This window comes from Sphaeramia orbicularis, chromosome 22 (genome assembly GCF_902148855.1).
Source record: "Sphaeramia orbicularis chromosome 22, fSphaOr1.1, whole genome shotgun sequence".
NCBI lineage: Eukaryota > Metazoa > Chordata > Actinopteri > Kurtiformes > Apogonidae > Sphaeramia > Sphaeramia orbicularis.
In genome coordinates this window covers 15,571,354-15,597,774 of record NC_043978.1, presented here as the reverse complement: position 1 = coordinate 15,597,774, position 26,421 = coordinate 15,571,354, and the positions used below count along the sequence as shown (strand labels likewise).

Sequence of the window (26,421 nt, the reverse complement as noted above, 5' to 3'; positions counted from 1 at the left end):
ATTTTAGTTCAGAGGTCACATTAAGCCAAATTTGATCTGAAGTGGGCCAGACCAGTGAAATAATAACACAATAATATAGAAATAATGTCAACTCCAAACTTTCCTCTATGTTTTAGAGTGAAAAAAAGTAAAATTATGTGATGAAAATGTTTACATCTACCGACTATCCTTTAAAAGAATGTGAATAACATGAACAAACAGAAATTTCTTAAGAAAACTAAGTGCAATTTTAAGAATATTCTGTCTCAGTTAATCATTTACACATGTTACAGATCACAGTGGATCTACAAATACACAAAACATTTAATAACAGGCAGATTATTAGTAAACTTACACTTCACACATTTCAAAATATTCACATTTGTTCAGGTTATTTGCATTTTTGTGAAAATAGGAAAGTATGAGTGGGCTATTTTTGTATTTATGGCTTGAAATGCATAAATAATTGATAAACTCTTAATTTAGTCACAAGTATGATAGTCCAATCTCTTATTCTGTTAACCCATTAAGCCAAATTTCATCAGAAGTGGGCCACAACAGTGAAATAATAACATAATAATATAGAAATAATGTCAACTCCAGACTTTCCTCTATGTTTTAGAGCAAAAAAAAGTTAAATTATGCAATGAAAACGTTTACATCCACCAACTATCCTTTAAAACAATGTGAATAACATGAAAAAACTGAAATTTCTGAAGAAAACTAAGTGCAATTTTAACAATATTATGTCTCAGTTTATCCTTTACACATGTTACAGATCACAGTGGATCTACAAATACACAAAACATTTAATAACAGGCAGAATATTAGTAAACTTGCACTTCACACATTTCAAAATATTCACATTTGTTCAAGTTATTTGCATTTTTGTGAAAATAGGAAAGTATGAGTAGGATATTTTTGTATTTATGGCTTGAAATGCATAAATAATTGATAAATTCTTAATTTAGTCACAAGTATGATAGTCCAATCTCTTATTCTGTTAACCCATTAAGCCAAATTTGATCAGAAGTGGGCCACAACAGTGAAATAATAACATAATAATATAGAAATAATGTCAACTCCAAACTTTCCTCTATGTTTTAGAGCGAAAAAAAGTTAAATAATGCAATGAAAATGTTCACATCTACCAACTATCCTTTAAAAGAATGTGAATAACATGACAAAACTGAAATTTCTTAAGAAAACTAAGTGCAATTTTAATATTATGTCTCAGTTTATCATTTACACGTTACAGATCACAGTGGATCTACAAATACACAAAACATTTAATAACAGGCAGATTATCAGTAAACTTGCACGTTACACATTTCAAAATATTCACATTTGTTCAGGTTATTTGCATTTTTGTAAAAACAGGAAAATATGAGTAGGTTATTTTTGTATTTATGGCTTGAAATGCATACATGATTGATAAATTCTGGATTTAGTCACAAGTGTAACAGTCCAATCTCTATTTTGTTCAAGCCATTAAGCCAAATTTGATCAGAAGTGGGCCACAACAGTGAAATAATAACATAATAATGTAGAAATAATGTCAACTCCAAACTTTCCTCTATGTTTTAGAGCGAAAAAAAAGTACAATTATGCGATGAAAATATTCATATCTACCAACTATCCTTTAAAACAATGTGAATAACATGAAAAAACTAATATTTCTTAAGAAAACTTAGTGCAATTTTAACAATATTTTGTCTCAGTTTATCCTTTACACATGTTACAGATCACAGTGGATTTACAAATACACAAAACATTTAATAACAGGCAGAATATTAGTAAACTTACACTTCACACATTTCAAAATATTCACATTTGTTCAGGTTATTTGCATTTTTGTGAAAAACAGGAAAATATGAGTAGGCTATTTTTGTATTTATGGCGTGAAATGCATGAATGATTGATAAATTCTTGATTTAGTCACAAGTATAACAGTCCAGTCTCTTATTTTGTTAAGACATTAAGCCAAATTTGATCAGAAGTGGGCTGCAACAGTGAAATAATAACATAATAATATAGAAATAATGTCAACTCCAAACTTTCCTCTATGTTTTAGAGTGAAAAAAAAGTAAAACTATGCGATGAAAATATTCATATCTACCAACTATCCTTTAAAACAATGTGAATAACATGAAAAAAGTGAAATGTCTTTAAACAATTTTAACAATATTATGTCTCAGATTATTATTTACAAATGTTGCAGATCACAGTGGATTTACAAATACACAAAACATTTAATAACAGGCAGAATATTGGTAAACTCGCACTTCAGACATTTCTAAATGTTCATATTTATTCAGGTTATTCGTGTTTTTGTGAAATCAGTTTGTTTTAGTGTAAATACAGTAAAATGACATGAAAATGTTTACATTTACAAAGAGAAAAATTTGGAGTTGGGAGTATTTATAGATTATTATGATAGTATTTTACTGATCCGACCCAGCTGAGATTAAATTAGTCCGTATGTGGAACCTGAACTAAAATAATTAAATATCTTCAGTGTCATTTTTGCATTTCACAAATTCAGACTGGACGCATGTTTGAGACCTCTGCTTGAAAGTACATGTAGATTAAGTTCACATATATTTTGCTTTGGCTTCAGTTCTTTAATCTGTCTTTCTACTACAATTTATTTTACAGTAACAGTATGTGTTGGGGTAATTGCACCACATTAATATCACAGAGGGAAAACCCACAGCACACAGGGTGACATTCAGAATAAATAAAAATCGCTCACTAATGTGGCGCGATACAATAAAAGCAGCGTCTGTAAAGTATAAGTTTGCCCCCGTGACACTGTCACTTTGAGAAACTGCTCAACATTCCCCGCATCAGTTGATTAAATAGATCGTGATAACAATAAAGCGCAAGACATCACCCAAAAATACTCGGCTCACAGTGACTCCGCCGCTCGTCCCTGATGACAGGAAGTGTTTTCATCACACTTTGATTACTGCGGGCCTGAATGTTAAAAACAACTCACGACACTTCTGAAGCAAACACCTTCTACCTGTTTCAAGCTTTCATCCAAAAATACACACCTGTCCATGGTCCGGATGTGTGTGTGTGTGTGAGGGGGGGGGGGTATCAGAGTGAAAAACTAAAGATGGAATGAAGCAGAAATGACAAACAAAACAAAGTGTGTGTGTCAGTGAGTGTGAGTGGTAATTGTAATAAGAGCGTGGTCTTCACTCTGTGTTCCTTGAACTGTGCATGATGAGTGTCTGTGTTGACACATCTACATAATTGTTTTGTGTGTGTAAACCAACAAATTATGTAGATAGAATGAATTGTGTATATAATTATGTGCGGCGTGTATGGACAATATCTGCCATGTAAGTGTGCGTGTGAATCTGCAGAAGAAAAAAAAAAAAAAAAAAAAAAAAGCTCACGCCTGTCATCTCGTACATGTATGTGGGGTTTTTTTTGTCATATTTGGGTGTGTGTGTGTGTTTGCCGTCGTCGCCGTCATTGTCGTGTGTGCGGTACTGTATAATAATTTGTATGTGTGTGTCGATGTGTGTGTTTCTCCTCTGCCCAGATGGCTGTGCTCAGACGCTGGAGCTTCTGAGATCTGTTGCCAGCGGTGAATACTGATCAGAGATCACTGTCACATCTACAGCACACACACACACACACACATGCATGCGCACACAGGCACACGTCATCCATCTTCACTCACACACACCTCCACTTCCACATGGTCGAACTACTAATTCACACAGCCACTATGTGTCCTCCATGCTGATATTTTCTGACTCTGCAGGTCACAGCTGCAACGCTGATTATCAGGCTGTCTGTCACACCTGAAGATTGACACCCCGCGAGCGTGACGCCGGGAGGCTTCGCTTTTACGTTGTGATTATGACATTTATTATGATCTGTTTAAAAAAAAAAAAAAAGGCAGTAGAAATTTACATCTATGCATGTGTAGGTATTACAATGTCACATTCTGGACCACTGCGTCAGGTTTGGGTTTTTTTTGTTTTTTTTTGCAACAGGAAACAGCCGTTTGATAAGAAGATTGTAATGAACTTTGTTTGCACGGCCTCTTTCCTACAAGAAACGCAGCTCAAAGTGCTTCACAATAAGAAAATTATATGCACCAAGAGCTTCACAGGGAAACAGAATGAACACAAAAACAGGGATAACATGCCATAATTAGTGTAACGTTGAAAACAAAAGACGATTCAAAAGAGGAAATACTGTACTTGCATGAATAATTTATCTAAATACAGTGTCTTCGTATTGAAATGAGCATAATAGAAATATCTGGAGTGCAGTCAGGTCCGTAAGTATTTGAAGAGTGACTTAAATTTGGCCTTTCATTCCGGTATTAAAAATAATAATCATGTTTAGAACCATCTTAGTTTGTTTGATTACTTTACAGCCTCTGAAAATGGATGGACTACAGATAAAATGGTGAATGTAACATTACTGGTAACCTGTTACGTCCTGGAATATTTGTTTCCAGTCGGAATCATTTCGTTAGTCGCTTTTCCATTGGAAAAAGGAGGTTTTTATGCTTTTTTAGGTTTCGTAGACTAAATGAGTCCAACAGTTCCTCATGAAGAAATCCTGAACAGCCTATTTTTTTTAGTAAATAGCAACATTTTTTTCAATTTTTTTTTTATTTTTTTACTTAAGTCATTAGTGGCTTTTCTATTGGACATCTGCGCAAAACTTAACCGATATTTACTAAATGTCGAAAAAACAGAAGTGCGTAAAGTCGGTTTTTCCATTAAATCACAAATGCGATGATTTGTTTATTTATCGCGAGATGACACGAGAAGTCATCCCATAAACATGGCGATGAACGTAAATATGGTGTTGATTTACAGATATATTCATTACTATTATTATTATTATATATTACCCGTCTATCCCATACTAAATTTAAAAATGATTGGGTTTCCCGGTGTGTACGCACATACCGCGCCATGTTTATTTTAAAATTCTTCTTCTTAGCTTGTTGTAACGTCCGACAACATCCGTTTTTTTTTATTCACATGACTAGTTGCGGAAAAAGTCTTTCCACTGCAGTTTTGCTTGATATACCATTTGCGCTGCACCCAAAAAACCACCTCTTGCCAGCGCAAAAACTTTTAATTGAAAAACAAGAGCTTTGGCAAAATTCCATTAGGTAAATTTTTATGCGTAAGTTATATTCGCGTAATTTGAGGGTCAAAGCAACTTTGTGGGAAAGCAACTAGTGAAACACAAAGTAACGGATTAGCAAATTTGTTCATTAAAAAATCAAGCTATGTTCAGAAAACAGCAAAGGTAAGACCAAAGTCATAATCATAACTTCATAATGTGACCTTTGTCTTATTTTCTTTCAGTGAGTTTTAACGCTAGAGAAATAATACTTGTACTGTTATTTTTGCTTGGTATTAGCTTAGCGCTGCAAAGTTTGTCTCACTGGTCTAATTTTAAATGAAATTATTAAAAACATTAAAGATTAAAGAGTTGATCTAAGTGCTTAATTGATTTTCTTGAGTTTTTTCGCAGACATTCTTCTGGTTACTTAGATGTATAGAATGAGCATCATGTGGCGTTACCACGGCAACACAGACAGAATTGTGTCCGGGTTTAAGAATCATATCGTCGCGGTCGGGCGGAAACCTCGTAAGTCCATTTCTGTTCTTTTTTTTTTTAATCATAAAACGATTCTATTGGTCAGTCTTCGTGTTGGCCTGACGGTTTTAGAAATATTTAACGAAATGAATTAAAAGTGTTGACAACAGCTTGTGACTACATCTCTTAACTCCATTCATTTATTTAGAATAGAAATCGTTTTTCTAATTTCCTGAAAAATAATGGCTGTTCAGAACATAAGAGGTTTCTGCCTGACAGCGACGACATTCATAATAACAATCATAGTTTTTTCAATTACTTCTGAGCCTCTGAAAACGTAGAGAGCACAGTTAAAATGGTTGTAATTCCTAAATGGTTAATGCAATATTTTGGTTAAAGTCCTTGAATTAAAGCTGAAAGTCCACATTTCATTTCCTGGATAAACAAAATCTGTGTCCCTGTCCAAATACTTATGGACCGAGGTCAATAGCAGTAACATTTATCGTTAATTACAAAGCTTGAGATATGGGTGCTTCTATGAAAATGGTCCTAAAAACAGGACATGGGGCTAAAAACTCAAACCAGGTGTAGAGTAATGTTATGAAGCATGTTTGGAAGCACTTTGGGTCTATTTTAAAAATACTGAGATAAAAAGAGAAACTATTTTTCAGATAAAACACATTGTTATATTTTTTATTAAATATTATTTTTCCATACAAAAATCTGCATGTAACATGGTCAGAAGGACACAAAAATTACGCCCTACTGTTTTTTCGAGTATCTTTTTATTCTCTCACAAGTTAATTTTGGGAATGGAATTAATGATGCAAGACAAAAATGACCACTGTTGCAAAGTTATTCGCAATTTATATGCATATAAATGGGGCGGTTCTGCATGTAACAGGAGTGGACACGATGGGTTACACACAAAACCTGAAATGAGACTGAGATTCATGAAAAACCAACATGTCTGGATTTTAAAAAAACACTAAGATCATCAAATTTAAGACAGTCTCTTTATCTATAGTGCTATATAAGACCATTTACAGCCATGTTTTCAAAATAAAACGCACTGACACGTAGGTAGTTTTTCATGTCCCAATTTTGGTCTTATTTTTATTAAAAATTCATTAATTTTGGGATGGCTCAGAGCAAGAGTATAATTTTTTTTGCATTTATCTGAGGTCATCATTAGGTACATCCTGGAGGGAAATGTGCTTAAATTTCTCTTAGGGATGTAAACAACTAATCAACTATACATTAATTGTCGATTTTATTGAATTCCTCTGCTGAATTTATTTAGTTCTACACCATAAATGTCATTGCCTTCACTGTATCCCTAATGGTACAATAAATTAATTATTAAAGAATATGACATGCTTTTTTCATGAATTATATAAACAATATTTAGCTTTTATTCTTATAGAGCCTATTAAAAGAGAAATTCAGGTTCACAGGAAAATCATCGCTTATCAATTATTCATTAATCGATCGACAAGGTCAACCAACTAATGATTAATGAATTAATCGATAATTTGCATCCCTGATTTCTCTTTAATTATTGGGTCTAAAAAAAAAAGCTGGAAAAGTACCAGATAGCAAAATAAACCCAGTTTCATAGAAGCACCCACATGTGATGTTATTTTTAAAGGGATCCCGGAGATGATAATGTAATTTATATTTATTAGTTTATCAGACAGAAAATCAGCATCATGTGATCTAATTTATCCGACTCAATGCTATCACATGTCATTAATACTGATAATTATTGCCCAGTCCTGCTTTGTGTAAGGACCTTTATGTAATGTAATGAATTGAGGATGCAACACAGGGGGAAACGTTCACATAATGTACTGGAGCTTTTCTTTAGGTACCGTGCCCACACTCTTCCAAGCAGCTGTTGTTGTTATTGTGAATTTCCAGAACAAAAGCTGATGCGCCGGAACAGCAGAAAGGTAAATCGCTCCTCACACCTCAGCACTGAATCAGAATCTCACTGCCATATTATCACATTGTGTAATTACATGAGGAAGCTCTGTGGTAATTTACAACTGCATAAAGTGAATCCCATATCTCCTGACCTCCTCCCACAGCACCAGATGCTCCTTCACCTGTCAGCAGGTTTCAACTGATAATGACACGATCACTAAAAAAATTACTCACAATATGCTGCAATAAGGATTTTTGCTGATGCTCATATGTGACAGCGGCAATAATAAAAAAAAAAAAAAAAAAAAGAAAAAAACACTTTCTGTTCATTGTATGGTTGACTAAGCTTTAAGCCATGCCGTGGAAAAAACACATTTCTGCTGCGATTTTGCCGCACAGAATTTCATTCTATGACAAAGTAATTGAGTTGAGTCACTGGTGGTGATCATTCCAGCAGATTTCACTGGATGGAAACACCTTTATTTGCACATTTACAGCCAAGGTTAAGTTTCACGGCTCGGGGAAAGAAAAAAAAAATAAAAAATACGAGCGATTGTAATTAGATGCATTAAAAATATTACCGGATCTGATATTTCTCCTATCGATACTAACCTTTTTCTCAAACCCCAACCTTTTTCCTGTGACTGCTAACAAACCTTTTGAGTACCTTTCCGTCTGCAGAAACAAATTGTTCTGCTGCAAGGATCAAACATGCCCTCTCCGCCTCTAATCAGCTCGTAAGCAAATGAATGCAAATTACTCTTTAGAGGACGAGCCACAGCAGTGTCCATCACACCCCGACACATACTCGGAAATGTAGTTAGTGTGCACAGTGCGTGACGCTCACGCATATGCACACACACACACACACACACACACACATACATTCACCAGAGCACGACTGAACTCAGACAAATTGACAAACACACACACACACACATACACACACAGTAAAATGCACGCAAACCCAGGCATATTCCCGCGCAAGATCCCATAGATACAGTACTGGGGACTGCACAAACACACTCAGATACACTCGCATTATCCCACATAACATCCTCATCACACACACACACACACACACATAGACGCAGTATCCCGCTCTGCCTTCCTAGACAAAATGAAAGTGAGGAGGCAGCCGCATCACACCTCCAAATGGGTTCTGGGATCTCAGAGGACTTTCAGCGAGGGGAGAACTCGCTGCTCTCCTGTGGCTGTCACCAACACTAATCTGTCTTTCTGTTTCACACACACACACACAGAGAAACACACACACAGAAACACACACATGCACACTCAGATATATGGATGCTATTGTGCACATTTTTTTTTTCTTTCAATTTATCCTACACAGAAAATATATGAACACACTCAGAGTACACACTGAGTAAACACAGATGCGTGTACACATCTAGACACTGTTTCTTAGGTTGTGTTTAACCCTCGCTGTCTGGCACACGCACGTGCACAAGCCCCGTCAGTGCAACACATGAAAAAGTGCATTCTGAGCTCAGGCTTTCTCTGCATTCCAGCTGTCCCTGCTCGACAGGTATTCTGGTTTTCTCAGGGTGGGTTTCCAATGCAATCGTTTTCTCAAGGTTCAGTTCCTGAACTGAAGAAATACGACGCAGGAACCTCTCCTGTCGCATACCAGAGATAAACAAGAAAAAAAAAAAAAAGAAAAAGAAAAACGGAAAGCCTTATACACATACAAAAATGCACAAAAACATCTGCATTTCAGTAAGTGCAACAGGGCTTCTAAAACCCCACCTCTTCTGAAGAAAAAAAAATAATAATAAATTTTAAACCAGGATTTCTGCTACAAACTGTACATCGCCACATTCCAAACTACACAGAAAGAGAAAGCGGAAAACACCAAGTACATAGAGCGGGACGCATGCACACCCAAACATCTGCCGTTGCTGAGAGTGGAAGTGGAGGTGGGCTGCACATGTTTTGCACAGGGGGTTCTCAGGTTTCACTAGGTAGGGAAACCCAAGGTTCTCCCAGTCAACGCTGTGTCGTGCACAGCTGAGAAGCAGCTCTCAGATCTTTGATTCACTTACCCGAAGGCACGAAATGAAGAACTTTGTTGGTCTCCATAGCTGAGCAAGTGGTGGCGAATGCACACTTCCTCTCCAACCGCTCCCCCCCCAAGTCAACCCATCATGGTTGTGTTATCCTGTGCTGATGAGTGTGAGATCACCTCTGCTCCCTTGCTCTGCTCTGTTTCTGACTGCCTCTCAGACACATGCAGTGACTCAGCCCCACTCAGCCTGCCTACTCGCTGCCTTTCTGCTGGGTCCTAAAGCCTCCTCTTTTCCCTCCGCTGCTTCATCCCAGCCCACCGCGCAGCAACCTATAGCAGGCGAGCTCGCAGCGGAGGAAGCCTCACGTCACGACACACCTCCCCAACTCACTTCTCTCAACATCACCATACCCAACATGCAACATGTCATCTTGTTGTCAGCCATACTAACACACCTGGTCGCCATCATGCTTTGTGATCTGGCTCAGACTGAGGAGGTTTCCTCACATGTGTGGAGGTGATCTCACTCTCATTCGCATGTACAGACCTCCATGGCTTATGTCGGATCACTGTCAAACCAGGGAAATGCAGAGAATGCTTAATGTGTTTAATCTAAATCCAATATATACACATGAAATACCTCATCATGCATAGACGTTAGTGCAGCGTTTCACTGAGGACTTTGAGCTGAATTAATATAAAAAGGGTATTTAAGCAACACACTAGAATCAGTGTTTGGATGGTCTTTTTTTTATAAAATTAGTGCATGAAAGCTACTGATCATTAGGGGTGTTTATATCACAATACTAGGATCATGATACGATATATCACGATATATCATGATACTGTTAAAAAGGCAATTTTTGTTTGTTTCTTTTTTTTAAATGATTACTGCCTTGAAGAATTGAATTACACCAGAAATATGCACACATACAAAACACATTTTTATTTGATCGGAACAGGATCTAATGTTATATCACAAAATTTTCCAGTGTTCAAAATTAAATCATGTTTTACAGACATATAGTTTCAGATCCTGTTCAAATGTTCATATTCTATTAGCTCATAACTAACATCAGAACATTATTTTTGCACAATCCCAACAAAGGAAGTAACATTATTTAATAAAAGAGTGTTAAATAGGGCTGGGGATCATGGCCACTTTCCTTAATCGATTCGATTTCGATTCATAAGGTTCTGAATCCATTAACTGCGATTCAATTCAGTATTGATTGATTCAGATTCATTTAGTGATACCAAAGTACAGTTTTGAGTTGTAACTTGATTATTTGACTATTGCAGCCATGCAACACAGAATCAATAGTGATACTAGAAAGGAAATAAATCTGACATTTCAGCAGTAAATTGCTGAATCTGCTCTTAAATAATGAACAGGACACAAACATGTCCATGTTTCTCCAGTGGCTCAGATCAGACTTCTTCGTCATCTTCATTGTTTTTTATACCTGGTGCTCCAGCCTTAAGGCACATTACTATCACCCTGGGGCACTGACACCAGTTTGGTCCCCCTGAAACAGAATCATGTTGGGCCCTTGGTACAAGAAATTCACTGGAGGGGGAGGGTGGGCGGAGCTTCGTGATTTCCGCTTTACTATTCCTCTAACTCCGCCCTCAGCCACAGGTGATCAAAGTTAATATTTCTACAACGACTGGCTTCCACGACCCACCTCCACCGGCCAGTTCCTCTGCACTGCAGGTTCGAGTTTGAGACTGGGAGGACCTCCAGCAGAGGGGTTTTCCCCACCCTTCCTCCGCCTTCCTCCCACACCAGAACCGCCGTGAGCACGACCAAGACGCCCAGTGTCCGCGAGGGGCTCGTGAGACGGAGCCAGCTGTGCTTCCACGTCGGCGGTTTCCGGGTCGTTTACTCGCGGTCCTGCTCTAAAGAAAAAATTGATCTCATCCATCATTAATCAATTACGCAAAATTAAAAGGAAATCAATCCAAAATCGATCAAATCGATTTTTTTACCCAGCCCTAGTGTAAAATAATAATATATATAATATACACAAAAAAGCAAAACAAAAAACCAAAAATGAACCTCCACAATATCTGCATTTGAATAAACACCTAAAAATATCGATACAATACTTTTTAATATCGATACAGTATTGTGAAATGAAATATCGCAATATATTGCAGAACCGGTATTTTCTTACACCCCTACTGATCACCAACTACATCAAATTCATTGCATAATACTCTGTACCACAGGTGTCAAACATGCAGCCCATAGACCAAAACCGGTCCACCAAAGGGTCCCATCCGGCCCGGAAATGCAAAAATTACACTGAGGATGGTGTCAAAATCCTTTTAGTTCAGGTTCCACATACAGAACAATCTGATCTCAGGTGGATCAGATCAGTAAAATATTGTCATAATAACCAATAAATTATGAAAACTGCAAATTTCCTTTTTGTTTAAGTGTAAAAAAGTAAAATTACATGAAAATGTTAACATTTACAAACTATCCTTTTACAGTAAATATAGACAACCTGAAATGTCTTAAGAGAAATTTATGGAATTTTAACAATATCCTGCCTGTTAGTAAATGTTTTTGTGTATTTCTTATTGTCATATACAGGGGTTGGACAAAATAATGGAAACACCTTCACCTCAAGATGATAATGCCCCAATCCATACAGCTAGAATTGTTAAAGAATGGCATGAGGAACATTCTAATGAAGTTGAGCATCTCGTATGGCCGGCACAGTCCCCAGACCTCAACATTATTGAGCATTTATGGTCAGTTTTAGAGATTCAAGTAAGACGTCGATTTCCACCGCCATCGTCTCTAAAAGAGTTGGAGGGTATTCTAACTGAAGAATGGCTTAAAATTCCTTTGGAAACAATTCACAAGTTGTATGAATCAATACCTCGGAGAATTGAGGCTGTAATTGCCACAAAAGGCGGACCTACACCATATTAAATTATATTTTGTTGATTTTTTAAGGTGTTTCCATTATTTTGTCCAACCCCTGTACATTGTAATGCACACGTGTAAATGCTAAACTGAGGCAGAATACTGTTAAAATTGCACTTATTTTTCTTAAAATATAGAACATTGTCTGAATAAGTGTATATCTAGTTATAATATAGAAGAATGCATAAAATAAGATATTGTAATGAATTATGCAGACTATCGTGATTAGGAGATATTATCACATTTGTTAATGATTGTAGTAAATATTTGAAATGCATATAAATACAGTCTACTCTCGTTAAACCGCCCGCCGTTATACCGCCATTTTCGCTCACCGCCGACCAAAACCATTGCACAAAAATCCCCAATGCATTATTCCATTAGCTACTGCCATTTCCGCCTATCGCCATCCGCCAGCCCAGTTCCATGCACAAACAACACTTATACCATTGATTTCCCGACCGTTATACCGCCAGCGTGATTGCCATCGAGTACACATAAATTTTAACAATGCACTGAAACAAATGCACCAGACGCTGATCGCAACAAGCTACGAGTAGGTCTACAGAACGGCCACCGTTCATTTATCGCAGAACACTCAGTAGGTCAGGATGTCGGGAAGAGGACGTGGGATTAAGCCAAAGCCTCAAGATGATGGGGTGTCATTTCCCGACACGGTATAATAATGCTTAAAATGTTTCCCCACTTTAAATGATCCCTTACAACATAACAGAATCAAGATTTATTTAGAAACGCAATTAGAACGGGTTAACGGAGGCAGCATAGACATCATATAGTAAAGACATGCACATTATGGACGCAACCCGTTGTAACGCCATTTTCGCTATACCGCCAATTTGGCCGTGAACGGAAGTTGGCGGTATAACGAGAGTAGACTGTATTATAGTTTATATTAAAAATGGTTGATTATGTAAATCTGATTGTGTGTGAGGTGACTAAAAAAGTGTATGTGAATGGTTTGTGTTATTGTAAAAATATACAGAAAAAAAGTGTGTTAACAAAGCAAAGGAAGTGGAGTGGATTTAATTATTAGTTGTAAAAAGTGGGTGGGAGTTTATAAGTGATACTTCTTCCCGATCCTTTTAGAGTGCCGAAAAATTTTGTTTGATCGTGTTGTATGGCTCTTTGTTATCTGATTCTATGTGCTCGAAATAAAACTAAACTAATTCATTTCAGGTTGTTCATGTTATTTAAGGAAACTCTGTAGATATAAACATTTTGGTAAAATAATTTTACTTTTGTCAGTGTTATTATTTTACTAGTCCAGCCCACTTGAGATCATATCAGGGTCTATGTGGCCCCTGAACTAAAATGAGTTTGACACCCCTGCTCTATACCGTTAACTTGGGAGGGTAGTTACAGCCACGTTTAACAAGATTAACTAATCAATAACATTCAAATCAATACTTTTCTTTATGCTTTAAGAAAGTAGGGGTCTTCTCAGTTATTATGGCTGCATGATACAGCCCAATATTACAATCACAGATTAAAGAATAAAGTAAATATACATATAAATAACATCTATACAAAAATACATCATCCTCCACCCATAGGTTTGAGTTTGAGTGATGAAAAACTCCCCCTAAAAACTCTTAACTTCCAGCATTATCACTCTAAAGTGTATATATCTGTGTAATAATCACTGTGACATATCAAACAAGGCAAATTAATTCAAATATGTCATGCTACAAGTTTTTGCCGTGTGATATATAATTAGAACTCACATGGTTCTCATTTTCTGTCACTAATCTACTAAAGGCCGTCTCATATAACATGATTTCCACCAATTTAAGGGTAGTTTGATATGCACTAATCCTCTACAAAATCACCCCAATCATTCGTGAGTAATTACTCCTGTCTATGCGGAGGTATTGAAGTCATCCAGGGACAATTTTTTTTTGGCTTTATATTTATTGCAATATATGAATGAAACAACAGCTGGCCTAGATTATGAGCTTTGAAAGACAAAACTTGGGGGGGGGGAATGACTGAGATGAAGTGACTGAATGCACTAACAGAGCTGATGGTGGCTGCAGGCGTCTGACTACGTAGCAAGTCCCATTTTACTCATGTCCCTTTGTAATATGAAGTGTGACTCCAGGACATGGTGTTTGCTTCATCAGAGAGCATGGTTCTTTGACTTTTTGTCTAGCTAATGCCAAAAAGATGGCAAGGACGTTGGCCAAAAATGATGACAAAAAGCAGTGGTTTGTCAAAGTCTCATCAGCACGACAAAGGCTGGTACCAGAACACACTAAAGGGCCAAAGCCACAAAGAAATCAACAATATGTATCCACAGACTGTATAAGTCACTAAATAAAGTATAAAGATCATTGTTTCCACGCATCTGTATTATGGTATCAAAGTTTTACTCTTCAGACTAAAACTCGTAGACGGTTATTTTGACAGTCACGAAAAACAACATTGTCTTAACCCATAAAGATCTATCACTGACCAAAACCATCTACTGATCTAAACTGTTTAATACCTGTTGATCCACTAATCCTATCAATACATGTAAATAATTGCTGTAAAATATAGTTATCGATCTTTTCTGGTCATCACATATGACCCATTTGGACGTTCAGAGGCTCCATAGTTACCATAGAAACACCGTCATCTTCTACAACATTGATTCACCAGTAAAACCCATTGAGTTGGATCAAGGTTATTAACGTTAACGAAAACTAACGAAATGACATTAACTAGAATTGGAAAAACTATTTTTGTTAACTGAAATAAATAAAAACTATAATTAAAAGAAAAAACGATAACTGAAACTGTATTGTGTGCTTACATAACTAACTAAAACGTATAAAAATTATGGATAAAATTCCCTTAGTTTTCGTCTTTGTCAATGTCGGGTTGATACGAAATCGATTTATTTTGCTCAAGCAATTTTAGCTCGTGTCACCAAACGGCACTTCACGGTCCGTCACTTCTCGTCACTTGTGGTTTAGAGTCGTCTTCTGGTCCCCACTCTACCTGGAAACATGCAGACTAATGTTTGGAGAATTCAGAGTCCTGTCTGGGATTTATTTGAATACAACGGCGAAGACGATAAAAGATACGACAAAACTAAAATTAATACTAAAACTAAACTGAAACTAAGCATTTACAAAAAAATGAAAACTACCGTAAATTCTGGACTATAGACCGCACCTGAATATAAGCCGCAGACCCTAATTTTAGAAAGAAAATCAATTCTGTACACGTATAAGCCGCACCGGTTTATAAGCCGCGGGTGTCCACCAGTGGTGATTTCTCATAGACTGCAAGAGAAGCCCGGCTTCCCCATCATTACGAAAATTAAATGGTTAAATATGTTTGGTTGTGTTGACATTTCATTGACTACACATGTGTTAAAACACGTTCATCTCACAGACGAGTTGGTTCAGAATCAGCTTTATCACAAATCATCAGACTCCATGTTGTTCACTTCACATACATTCCCGTTGCGCTGTTTCCACATACAATCTATGGTCAATGCATTTCCCCGTTGAAGTCTGGCTTCTATGGGAGTCTATGGGACCGAGTGGAACCTTTTTTCATTGCGTCAAAACAGGACGGTAATTGGATAAAGGTTTTCTTTGAGTTCAAATGAAATTATTCCCTGTATGTAAATGGGTATGATATGTGTGAGCTTGCTGTCATATCTATAGGTTGATTTGTTGTTAATATGATGATTAAAAAACAAAAGACAAAAAACGAGGCAATAAAAGGATAGTAATAAAAGCACATTTTCTCTTTCTTTTTTTTTTTGTCGGGTGTGGCAGGCAATAAGGTATAATCGTCGTATAAGCCGCATCGGAGTATAAGCCGCAGTGTTTAAAGCGTGGGAAAAAAGTAGCGGCTTATAGTCCGGAATTTACGGTAAAAAAAAATTGGAAACTAAAACTAATTAAAACTAACAGAATTAGAGAAAAAAAATGTCAAACCTAAATAAAACTAAACTATAATGAAAAATCCAAAACTATTATAACCTTGAGTTGGATCAACGACAGTGGATGGAGACACTGGGTTTATGTTCAGTTAATGAGAGATTGGACTGAAAAAGACACTTTTTATTCAGTTTTCTCTATTTTTGATGTAATATTCCTCAACTTTACTGTGAGCTTTTACGAACATCTACATGATCAATGGATTAAATACAGGAAAATACATGATTTTCACTGAAAAAATGCAAAATACACAAGATAATATTATAATAAATGTTGATAAACCACTTAAGGACGATTAAATATAGAGGAAAATTAATTTGGGAGCTGACACTAATGTTACACTGGGTCCTTATGAGCTAAAATCTTCACGCGCTGCATCAGCTGATAGTTTACATTATAGCTCTGTTAGCTTAGCTCTGTTAGCTTAGCTCTGTTTTTAGACTGAAAATAGCCACAATAAAACCACAAATTTTCTGTATGGTTTGTTGTCAGTAGCTGAACTAAAGATCTGTTTGGAATCCAATAAATCAGGTCAGAACTGTCACAATTTAGTCTGAACCGTGGATCAAAAAACAGCAACTTAGCTAAAATAAAAAACATCCCATAATAACTTTAGCCTCAGGAGCTCACGAGCTAAAATTGCTCGAGCGAAATAAATCGATTTCGTATCGACCCGACATTGACAAAGACAAAAACTAAGGGAATTTTATCCATAATTTTCATATGTTTTAGTTTAGCCTCAGAATCAAACACACATGTGTAGAAGAAACGCTGACATTTCAGCATCAAACTCCATTCTTTTAGTCTCCACTTGAGACGACAACAATCTTTCTTTTTATAGGCTATCGCAACTTTTCTTTGACTCTAAAAGTTGTTTCTTAATGGTTCTCTTCCCATCTGGTCACTTTCTGATGCTTTGCTCAAAGGCCCCACGGTGTTTTCCTCACCATGGGAGACCGGCAGAGTGACTCATTACTCCCTCTAGTGGTCACATAAATCCCTGTCCCATAACTGTAAATACGTTAATTTCATATCTTTACAATAAAATACATCCTGGATGCATCTTTGGCCGAACTTCACAGCTCTTTATTCTAAACACTATGATGATAATTTGGGGGTATTTTTCTTAATATTTTAAAGCAAAAATCCAACATATACACCCTTTAAACTCCATTCAACTCAAAAGCCGTGCAGACACTTGGATAAAATCCGATCAAATAACACAGACTGAGGAACCTGAAGAACCTGAACTGGATAAAAAGTGGAATAAATAGACTATATTTACACATCATCAATAAACTGACTGTTGCTAATGTTTTCTTTTGTACTTACTTGTGCTCTCGTTTGTCTGTTCTTTTTATTGTTTTTTACTTTTTTTCTTTTTTCTCTTGTTTTGTGGGGTCACTTTTGTTTGTCTTTTTCTTTTGGGATACTTTTACAATTCCATTTCAAACTCAATAAAGATTTAAAATACAAAAAAAAAAAAATCCTATCAAATAATGGTAAATAGGGCTGTGTATTGGCAAGAATCTGGCGATACAATACAAATCACAATACTAGGATCACATTACGATATATCATGATACTGTTAAAAAGGCAATTTTTTTGTTTCTTTTTTGTTAAATGATTATTTCGTTGAAGAATTGAATTACACCAGAAATATGCACAAATACTAAACACATTTTTATTTGATCACAACAGGATTGAATGCTATATCACAAAATGTTCCTGTGTTCAAACTGAAATTCTGTTTTACAGACATTACAGTTCCAGATCCTGTTCAAATGTTCATATTCTATTAGTTCAGAGCTAACATCAGAACATTATTTTTGTTCAATCCCAACAAAGGAACTAACATTATTTAATAAAAGAGTGTTAATAAGAAATAAAAGAAAAACAAGAAAACAAAAATGAACCTCCACAATATCTGCATTTGAATAAATACCTAAAAATATCGATACGGTACTTTTTAATATCGATACAGTATTGTGAAATGAAATATTGCGATATATTGCAGAACTGATATTTTCTTACACCCTTAATGGTAAATGTAAAAATTGCTGAACTTTTCCATAGAAACAGATTCAGACTAATTGAGAGCATTAATCGCACATACAGTATCATGTGATTTATCTATATAATAAAAGCCAAGTTGCCTCTTTGTGTGTATGTGTGTGTCCATGGATTCACACTAAATCCATACAGAGCTGACTGCTGCAGTTCGTCATATTTATGTATTTTTGGTCAAGGAACAGACTAGCGAAAACGGCAAGTTGATAGGACCAGAATTTAGGAGATATAAGTAATTTTTAACACAATAGCCTTACAATCACATTGCTATGGCCGTAATCCTTTGGTGGTAACTGCTGGACAAATGCGGTACAGCATGCACGAATACACAACAGCATAAAAACTACCGCATCTAGAACCAGTGGATCCTCACGGGTCAATGCGTTAGTTTCACGTAAAAATAGGGATGTAACGTTATGCAAATTTCATATGACGGTTATTGTGACCAAAATTATCACGGTTATCACTATTATCGCAGTATTGTTGAAATTGTGCTCAAAATGTTCAAAAAGTACTTATACACACACTGAAATAATTTAACCAAGTTGTATTTTGAAAAAAAAAAAAAAAAAAAAACAAATAAAATAATTGGCACAATGTACTTTCTGTTGGCAGAAACATTCACTGAGTCTATTTTGCCCGTTTTGAGTACTTTTGATTTTGCCTTTATATACTATATAAACTAATGTTTATTATACCCATGTTTGGTATCTTTTTTTCAGCACAACTTCATCTATCTCATCTGTCTATTATTTTTTTCACTTTAACCTACTATATCAACATAAAAGGACAGAAGACCCCCAAAAATATATAAAATCTGATTTGAAAAATGTCTATAATTTATTGCATAAACAACACAAAGATGCTTAACGAACCTTTTCAAAGACTTTAAAAGTGAATATTGGTTCCAAATACTGTATTAGGTATATAAAATTAAAATTGTAATAAATTAAAACTATACTCAAATGTTTGACATAAAAGCAGATCTTTACTTAGGCAATTTCTCCAGAAAAACGAGGTAATCAAACACGGTTATCATGATAATTAGAATTTAAAGGTAATACTAACCTTTTGCAGTTTTACCGCGGTTTATTGTTATACCGGTAATTGTTACATCCCTACGTAAAAACAAATACAATTTTTTGAATTAACTGCTACTTTCCATCCTTGTTTGCTGCAGCCCTAGTCTTGAGCTGAACTTTGATGTGATATAAGAAGAATAAGATGATAAACATATGTTGACAGCCAAGAAAAAGAAAGTAGCGTGACAAAAGACATCAAAACCACAATCACAACCCAACTGTTAAATATAGCGTCTGCGTATGTGTTCTCAACTGGCAGTTTATGGCAAAGAGCACAGATAAATACATCACAGGAAGCTAAAGTGACAGATACTGGGATAAGATTCGTGTTGACACCCACTAATGCACTTGCCAAAATCCTATCCTATGACAGGTAACCTTAACTCTGTCCAAAAAAAACACCAGCCCATGTCCTGGTTTGATTTATGAGTTCACACAAATCTAACGCGCAATCCGTTAATAAGGATTTTACGGCAAATTTGATCACACAGTAGATCGCAAAACGCCATTCCATAAAATATCTGAATAACACAAAGTTCCTACACATTATAGGCTCTTGTAGGATTTATATATTCTGAATAAATTAGTGATAGCAATAAAAAATACATCCTAGTATTCAGTCGATACTATTGTGTCTTTAGGGTAGACGGTTTCTGTCTTAATAAGAAGTTTGGTTAATTTCATAAATGTAGCTCACATGGAGCATACTAGATCAAAACGTTAATTTCCCATCCTGATGTAAATTCTCTGTGAAAGGTCAGTCATTTGCATAAGCCTGCATATGAAACATCACTGTGTGTGGTATGGCCGGTGGCTCTGTGAGGGCAAATGCGTCACTCAGTGAGACAGGGCACATTCTCCCTGGAGAATAATTCAAGTGTTCTCACCCACCACCAACCTGCAACACAAGGTGTCACCATGATGGGTGCACTCGAGTTTAACATAGAATGGCACGAATACGTTACACGCAAAGTCTTGGTACACGTTAATAGGTGCACATACAGTGTAGGACGCTGCAGAAGTTAACAAACTGGGGAGAAATGTGGTTGTAAGCAGCGCGTGTGACATCATTTATGGTTCAACATCTGACACACGCTATGTTAACGTGGCATTTACATAGAAGGCACAGAAATCTGGTTATTCATATCGTAATAAACGATGATGTGAATTACTCCATTTACTGCTTCCTGCATGCTCTTGGTGATGGTGGAATGCAGGGGTCTCAAATTCATTTTCTTTCAGGGGCCACATTCAGCCTGATTTGATCTCCAGTGGGCCGGACAAGAGAAATATTAGCATAATAACCTACTATGAATAATGACAACTCCAAATTTTTCTTTTAGTTAAAAAAAACCCAAAACATTAACTTGTGAAAATAATTGCTTTCATAAACTATCCAAACAAAAAAGATGCGAATAACCTGAAAAAACTGAAATTTCTTAAGAAAACTATGTGCAATTTTAACAATATTATGCTTTCGACTTATCATTTCTACATGTGCATTATGGATCGGATCTACAAAGACACTAAATACTTAGTCACAGGCGGAAAATTGCTCAATTTGTGCTTAACCCTTTCATGCACAGTGGTCACTCCAGTAGACAGTTATTCTACAGGTGTTCTCTTGTATATTCATGGATTTTGTTGTTGTTGTTTTGTTTTTTTTTTCCCCACACACATATCTTTACTAAAGTTTTAAGACACTACATATCTTTTCTGACATGAATTGGTAACATTATGTAGATCTCTCCTGAGCATAAACCCCCAGAATCACAAACCCTCCCCATAGTTTTCACACAATTTATCAGTAAATACATGTTTCTGTGCATCAAAAATAAAATGTGTGGTGTCCAGCTGAGTGCACATTTTTGCCACTTTATGAACAATAGGTTCATAAGAATTTTTTTTTTCATTATTATTTTTTTTTTTTATGTATTTTTTACATTTTTAAATTTCTTTTTATTTTATTTATTTATCTATTTTTATTTATTATTCAGAAGAAAATTTTCAATCGCATTGTTTTTTTCATGCCTAAAGAGGAATAAAAACACTCAGGAAAAAATTTTGATTAAGGTTCTCATAATTCATGCATGAAAGGGTTAATTTTCTTTAGACATTTCAGGTTGTTCATATTTGTTCAGGTTATTCACATTTTATTGTTACAGGATAGTTTGTAAATGTAAATATTTTCATAATTTAATGTTGTTTTTTGCACTAAAACAAAAAAAAAAAAAATTGAAGTTGTCATTATCTAACTATAGGCATAGTGTAATTATTTTTTTTCCACATCAAACCGAGAAGTCATTATTTTTTGTAGGTTATTATGTTATTGTTTTACTGGACATCGTATTGGTCAGTATGTGGAACCTGAACTAAAATGAGGTCGACAGCCTTGACTGTGGAATTTTTGCACTTGGCAAATTCATCCCAGAGGCCGGACTGGAACCTCTGGCGGGCCACATTTGGCCCCCAGGCCGCATGTTTGAAACCCTGGTGTAATGCTTTTTTTGTGGGGGGTTGGTCTGATCTTGGCTTGAGGTGTGAAATCAGAATCATCTTTATACACCAAGTATGTAAGCACATCCAAGGAATCCGTTGTCCGTAGATGTGTCTACTAAATTATAAAACATAAGATATATTTTTAAAAAATAGGACCGATATCCCTTTATCGCACCAGCATGTGCTATCAAGAATTAATAACAAGTTGAATTTATGAGGTTGTCAGGTTCTGCTGCTATGTTTGAGTCCTGTGGTGTTGATGCAGGAGATCAGTCTCCCAACAGGAGTGGGTGGTACTTTCACTGGAGGAGAACTCAACTAATTAAATTAAAGTCCATATATGACTTCCTATCTGTGCTCAACAGTAACTATACTGATATCTCTAACCATTCACATGTTATAAACCATCAAAATATGGATGATTATAATTATAGGCAAATGTTTAATAATTTAAAAAAATTGTCAAGACGCTTTGTAGACATTGTCCCAAGGAATCTACAAATATAATTTGAAATGAATCCAACTGGTAGTTTTGTAAAAGAAGATGGTTCAAATCTAAACATTGGTGAACTTGAGTTTGACCCTTCAAGGTCACTGAAGGTCAAAGGTCATGGACCCATGTGGAAGTCCATTTATGACTTCCTATCAGTGCTCAATACGAACTATATTGATATATCTAACCATTTACATGTTATAAACCAACAACATAAGGACAATTAAAAGTAAAGGCAAATATTTTATGATCGAAAAATTTGTTAAAACTTCAAAAATCTAAATTTGTCAAAACTGTGAATACACTTTGTAGACATTGTCCCAAGGAAGCTACAAATAAAATCTGAAATGAATCCAACCAGTAGTTTTGTAGAAGAAGACTGTTAAAATCTAAACATTGGTGAATTTGAGTTTGACCCTTCAAGGTCACTGAAGGTCAAAGGTCATGGACCCAAGTGAAAGTCCATTTATGACTTCCTATCAGTGCTCAGTAGTAACTATATTTATATCTCCAACCATTTTCATGTTATGATGCATCAAAATATGGACTATTATAAATAAAGGCAAACTTTGAATATTTTTTAAAAATTTGTTAAAAATGTAAAAATCACAATCTCTGAAAAATGTAAACAACATCTGTAGACTTTGTCCCAAGGAAGCTACATAAAAATCTGAATTGAATCTGACCAGTAGTTTCATTGGAGATGTTTGAAGAAATTGCTAACGAAGATGATGACTATGACAAAGACCGTCGGGGAGCTGAAAAATGTAAGGAAAGTAACATAAGATAAAAGAAAGTCTCACTATATTCAAAGAGACAGTTAGACCCAAAGACTCAAAGCTTCAGTAAATCTTTGTGCTAACTGTGAACACTGATTCCAAAGTGTAAGCTGCAGAAACACCGATCTGTACCAAACCACAAAGGTTGCATATATTTTGTGCAGTCGTCTAATACCGTTCATAAAAACAAAGACATCACTCGAAGTTTTAAGACCTGAACCTCGCTGAAAACCTCTCAAAAGGAAGACTGATGGTCACGAGACGTGAAAGAAAGCCAAGCTGGCTGCATTTCTGCACAGAGAGTAGCATAAAGCAGCTAAATACAATGTGAAAGAGTGGTGGAAAGCATGACAAGGTGCATGAAGGCTGTGGCTACGAGTCCACCAAATATCCTGGACTAGAAATGCAGGATTTTTTTGGATATTTTCTGCAAATTAAAATAAAAAAGACGAATATTTTGTTAGTCTTTTTTTTAATGATACATTGACATAAACATGTACTAAGACAAAAGGAACCACACAGACACAATACAAGAAAAACAAATTATACAACAAACCTACAGACCTATTAAACACAAAAAAGAGAAAAAAAAAACACAACATCAAAAAACAACAAAATAAATAATATTATTAACTCCTCTTTACAATGCTCAGAGCTGATTAAGAGTTAAAATAATGTATACTAACAACAAATTTCTCCATCAAGAGAACATAGGAGACAGCAGGATACTCTTGTTGACAGTAGAGAAAAAATAGGACCAATGGCACTGTAGCTTACCAGCCAAATTAAAAGATTTGGGAAATGTATCCAGATGCCATTTATTATCACCCAGTTCTGTGTATTTATTCTGTTACAGAAATAGCCCATGTTTTGGTCATATTCCAATGAGATCTGTAAAAAATTCTAATTCCAACTTGATATCATTGATACTAATTTATTGGATCAATCCACTTCCTATCTGTTATAATGGGAAAATTTTTCAAAGTTGCACCAAATCCAGAATCAGATCTGGATTGAAATAATTGCAATACCTTGTGTTGACATCATCATACAGAAGCTGTATACCAAGTTTGAAGTCAATCAGAACTGGAGTTTCAGAGAAGAAGACGATTGAAATGTTTTCCCCATAAGAGCCCATGTTAAATTTTCCATAAGTTCCCGGATCCAGAAGAAGATCCTGATCAGCATGTGGCCATTATGTTTTGGTCATCTCTCCATCAGGGCTGGACTGTAGAAATTTACACTGGATATCATTTATATTTACTGAGTTATTGCATCGATCCACTTCCTATCTCTTATGATGGGGAAATTTTTCAAAGTGGCACCAAATCCAGAATCAGATCCGGATCGAAATAATTGCAATACCTTGTGCTGACATCATCATAAAGAAGCTGTATACCAAGTTTGAAGTCAATCAGAATTGTAGTTTCGGAGAAGATGATTGAAATTTTTGTAACAGACGACGACGACAACAGACGACGACAGACGCCGCATGACAACAATAGCTTACGACCTGTCGGCCGGTAAGCTGAAAAAGGATGGTTTATTATAAAGACCACACCCACTGCATTTACCCATATCAATAATTTCCAGAGCTGCATATTATACCCTATGAGTAAGAAAACATGTTCCATTCATGTGTTTGTGGCACAGGTGTCAAACATGCGGCCCTGGGGCCAAATCCGGTCCGCCAAAGGGTTCAGTCCAGCCCCTGGGATGAATTTGTGAAATGCAGAAATTACACCAGGGGTGTCAAACTCATTTTCGTTCAGGGGCCACATTCACCCCAATTTGATCTCAAGTGGACCGGACCAACTGCGAAAAAAGTAAAATTATATTCTGATCAGGTTTACATCTACAAAGTTTCCTTAAAAATTCTAAATAACATGAACAACTTGAATTGTCTTAAGAAAACAAGTGCAATTTTAACAATATTATGCCTCGGTTTATCAGTTTATTATTTACACATGTGCATTACAATCGCACAAAACATTTAGTAACAGGCAGAATATTGGTGAAATTGCATTTAGTTTTCTTAAGACATTTCCGTTTGTTCATATTTGTTCAGGTTATTCACATTTTTTGTAAAAGTATAGTTTGGGTAATGTAAATGTTTTCATGTAATTTTACTTTTTTACACCACAAAACAAAGACAAAATGTGGGCTTGTCATTTATAGGTTATTATAATATTTTAGTGGTCTGACCCACTTGAAATCTAATTGGACTGTATGTGTCTGTATGTGGAACCTGAATTAAAATGATTTTGACACCACTGATTGTTAATGTCTTCAGTGTAATTTTTGCATTTCACAAATTCATCCCGCGGGCCAGATTGGACCCTTTGGCAGGCTGGATTTTGCCCCCGGGCTACATATTTGACACCTGTGAATTCCACTGAAGATATTAAAAATCAAGGATGTTAAAATCATTTTAGGTCAATTCAGTCTAAAGTGGATCAGACCAGTAAAATACTATCGTAATAACCTATAAATAATGAAAACTGTAAGTTTGTCTCTTTGTTTTAGTGTAAAAAAAAGATAGATTGATATTTTATTCATCCCATCAGGAAATTTACAAAAAAAAAGTAAAGCTACACAAAAATCTTTACATTTACAGACTAGCCTTTTACAAAAAATGTGAATATCTAAAATGTCTTAAGAGAAGTATGTGGAATTTTAATAATATTTTCCTTGTTATTTAATGTTTTGAGTATTTGTAGATCCACTGTGATCTCTAGATTGTGATTCACATGTATAAATGATAAACTAAGGCATAGTATTTTTAACATTGCACTTATTTTACTAAAAAAATTCCTAGGTTGTTCGTATTTGTTCATGTTATGTTCAAGTACAATTCGTAGATGTACACATTTTCATTACGGAATTTACTTTTTTCACTCCAAAGTTCTTATCCTATTATTTATATTATTTTACAGGTCCGGCCCACTTTAGATCACATTAGGCTGAATGTAGACCCTGAACTAAAATGAGTTCGACACCCCTGGTTTGTGGTTTAGTGCTTTAACATGTCTCTGAAAACCTGACATAAAGGGTTGGTTC

At 35.7% G+C, this 26,421-nt stretch overlaps 1 protein-coding gene across 3 annotated transcripts in view; it reads right to left on the bottom strand.

Moving 5' to 3' along the window:
* The window catches only part of slc4a11 (solute carrier family 4 member 11), a 403,848-nt gene extending 394,096 nt beyond the window's left edge, over nt 1-9,752 (bottom strand). For 2 of the 3 annotated variants that reach the window (XM_030126744.1, XM_030126745.1), the window contains exon 1: nt 9,570-9,752. In XM_030126744.1, the coding sequence (XP_029982604.1) occupies nt 9,570-9,606 (37 nt within the window). In that variant the 5' untranslated portion in view covers nt 9,607-9,752. The remainder of the gene's footprint in view (nt 1-9,569) is intronic. The other variant, XM_030126746.1, reaches the window with a different exon arrangement.
* Nucleotides 9,753-26,421: the final 16,669 nt, after the last annotated feature.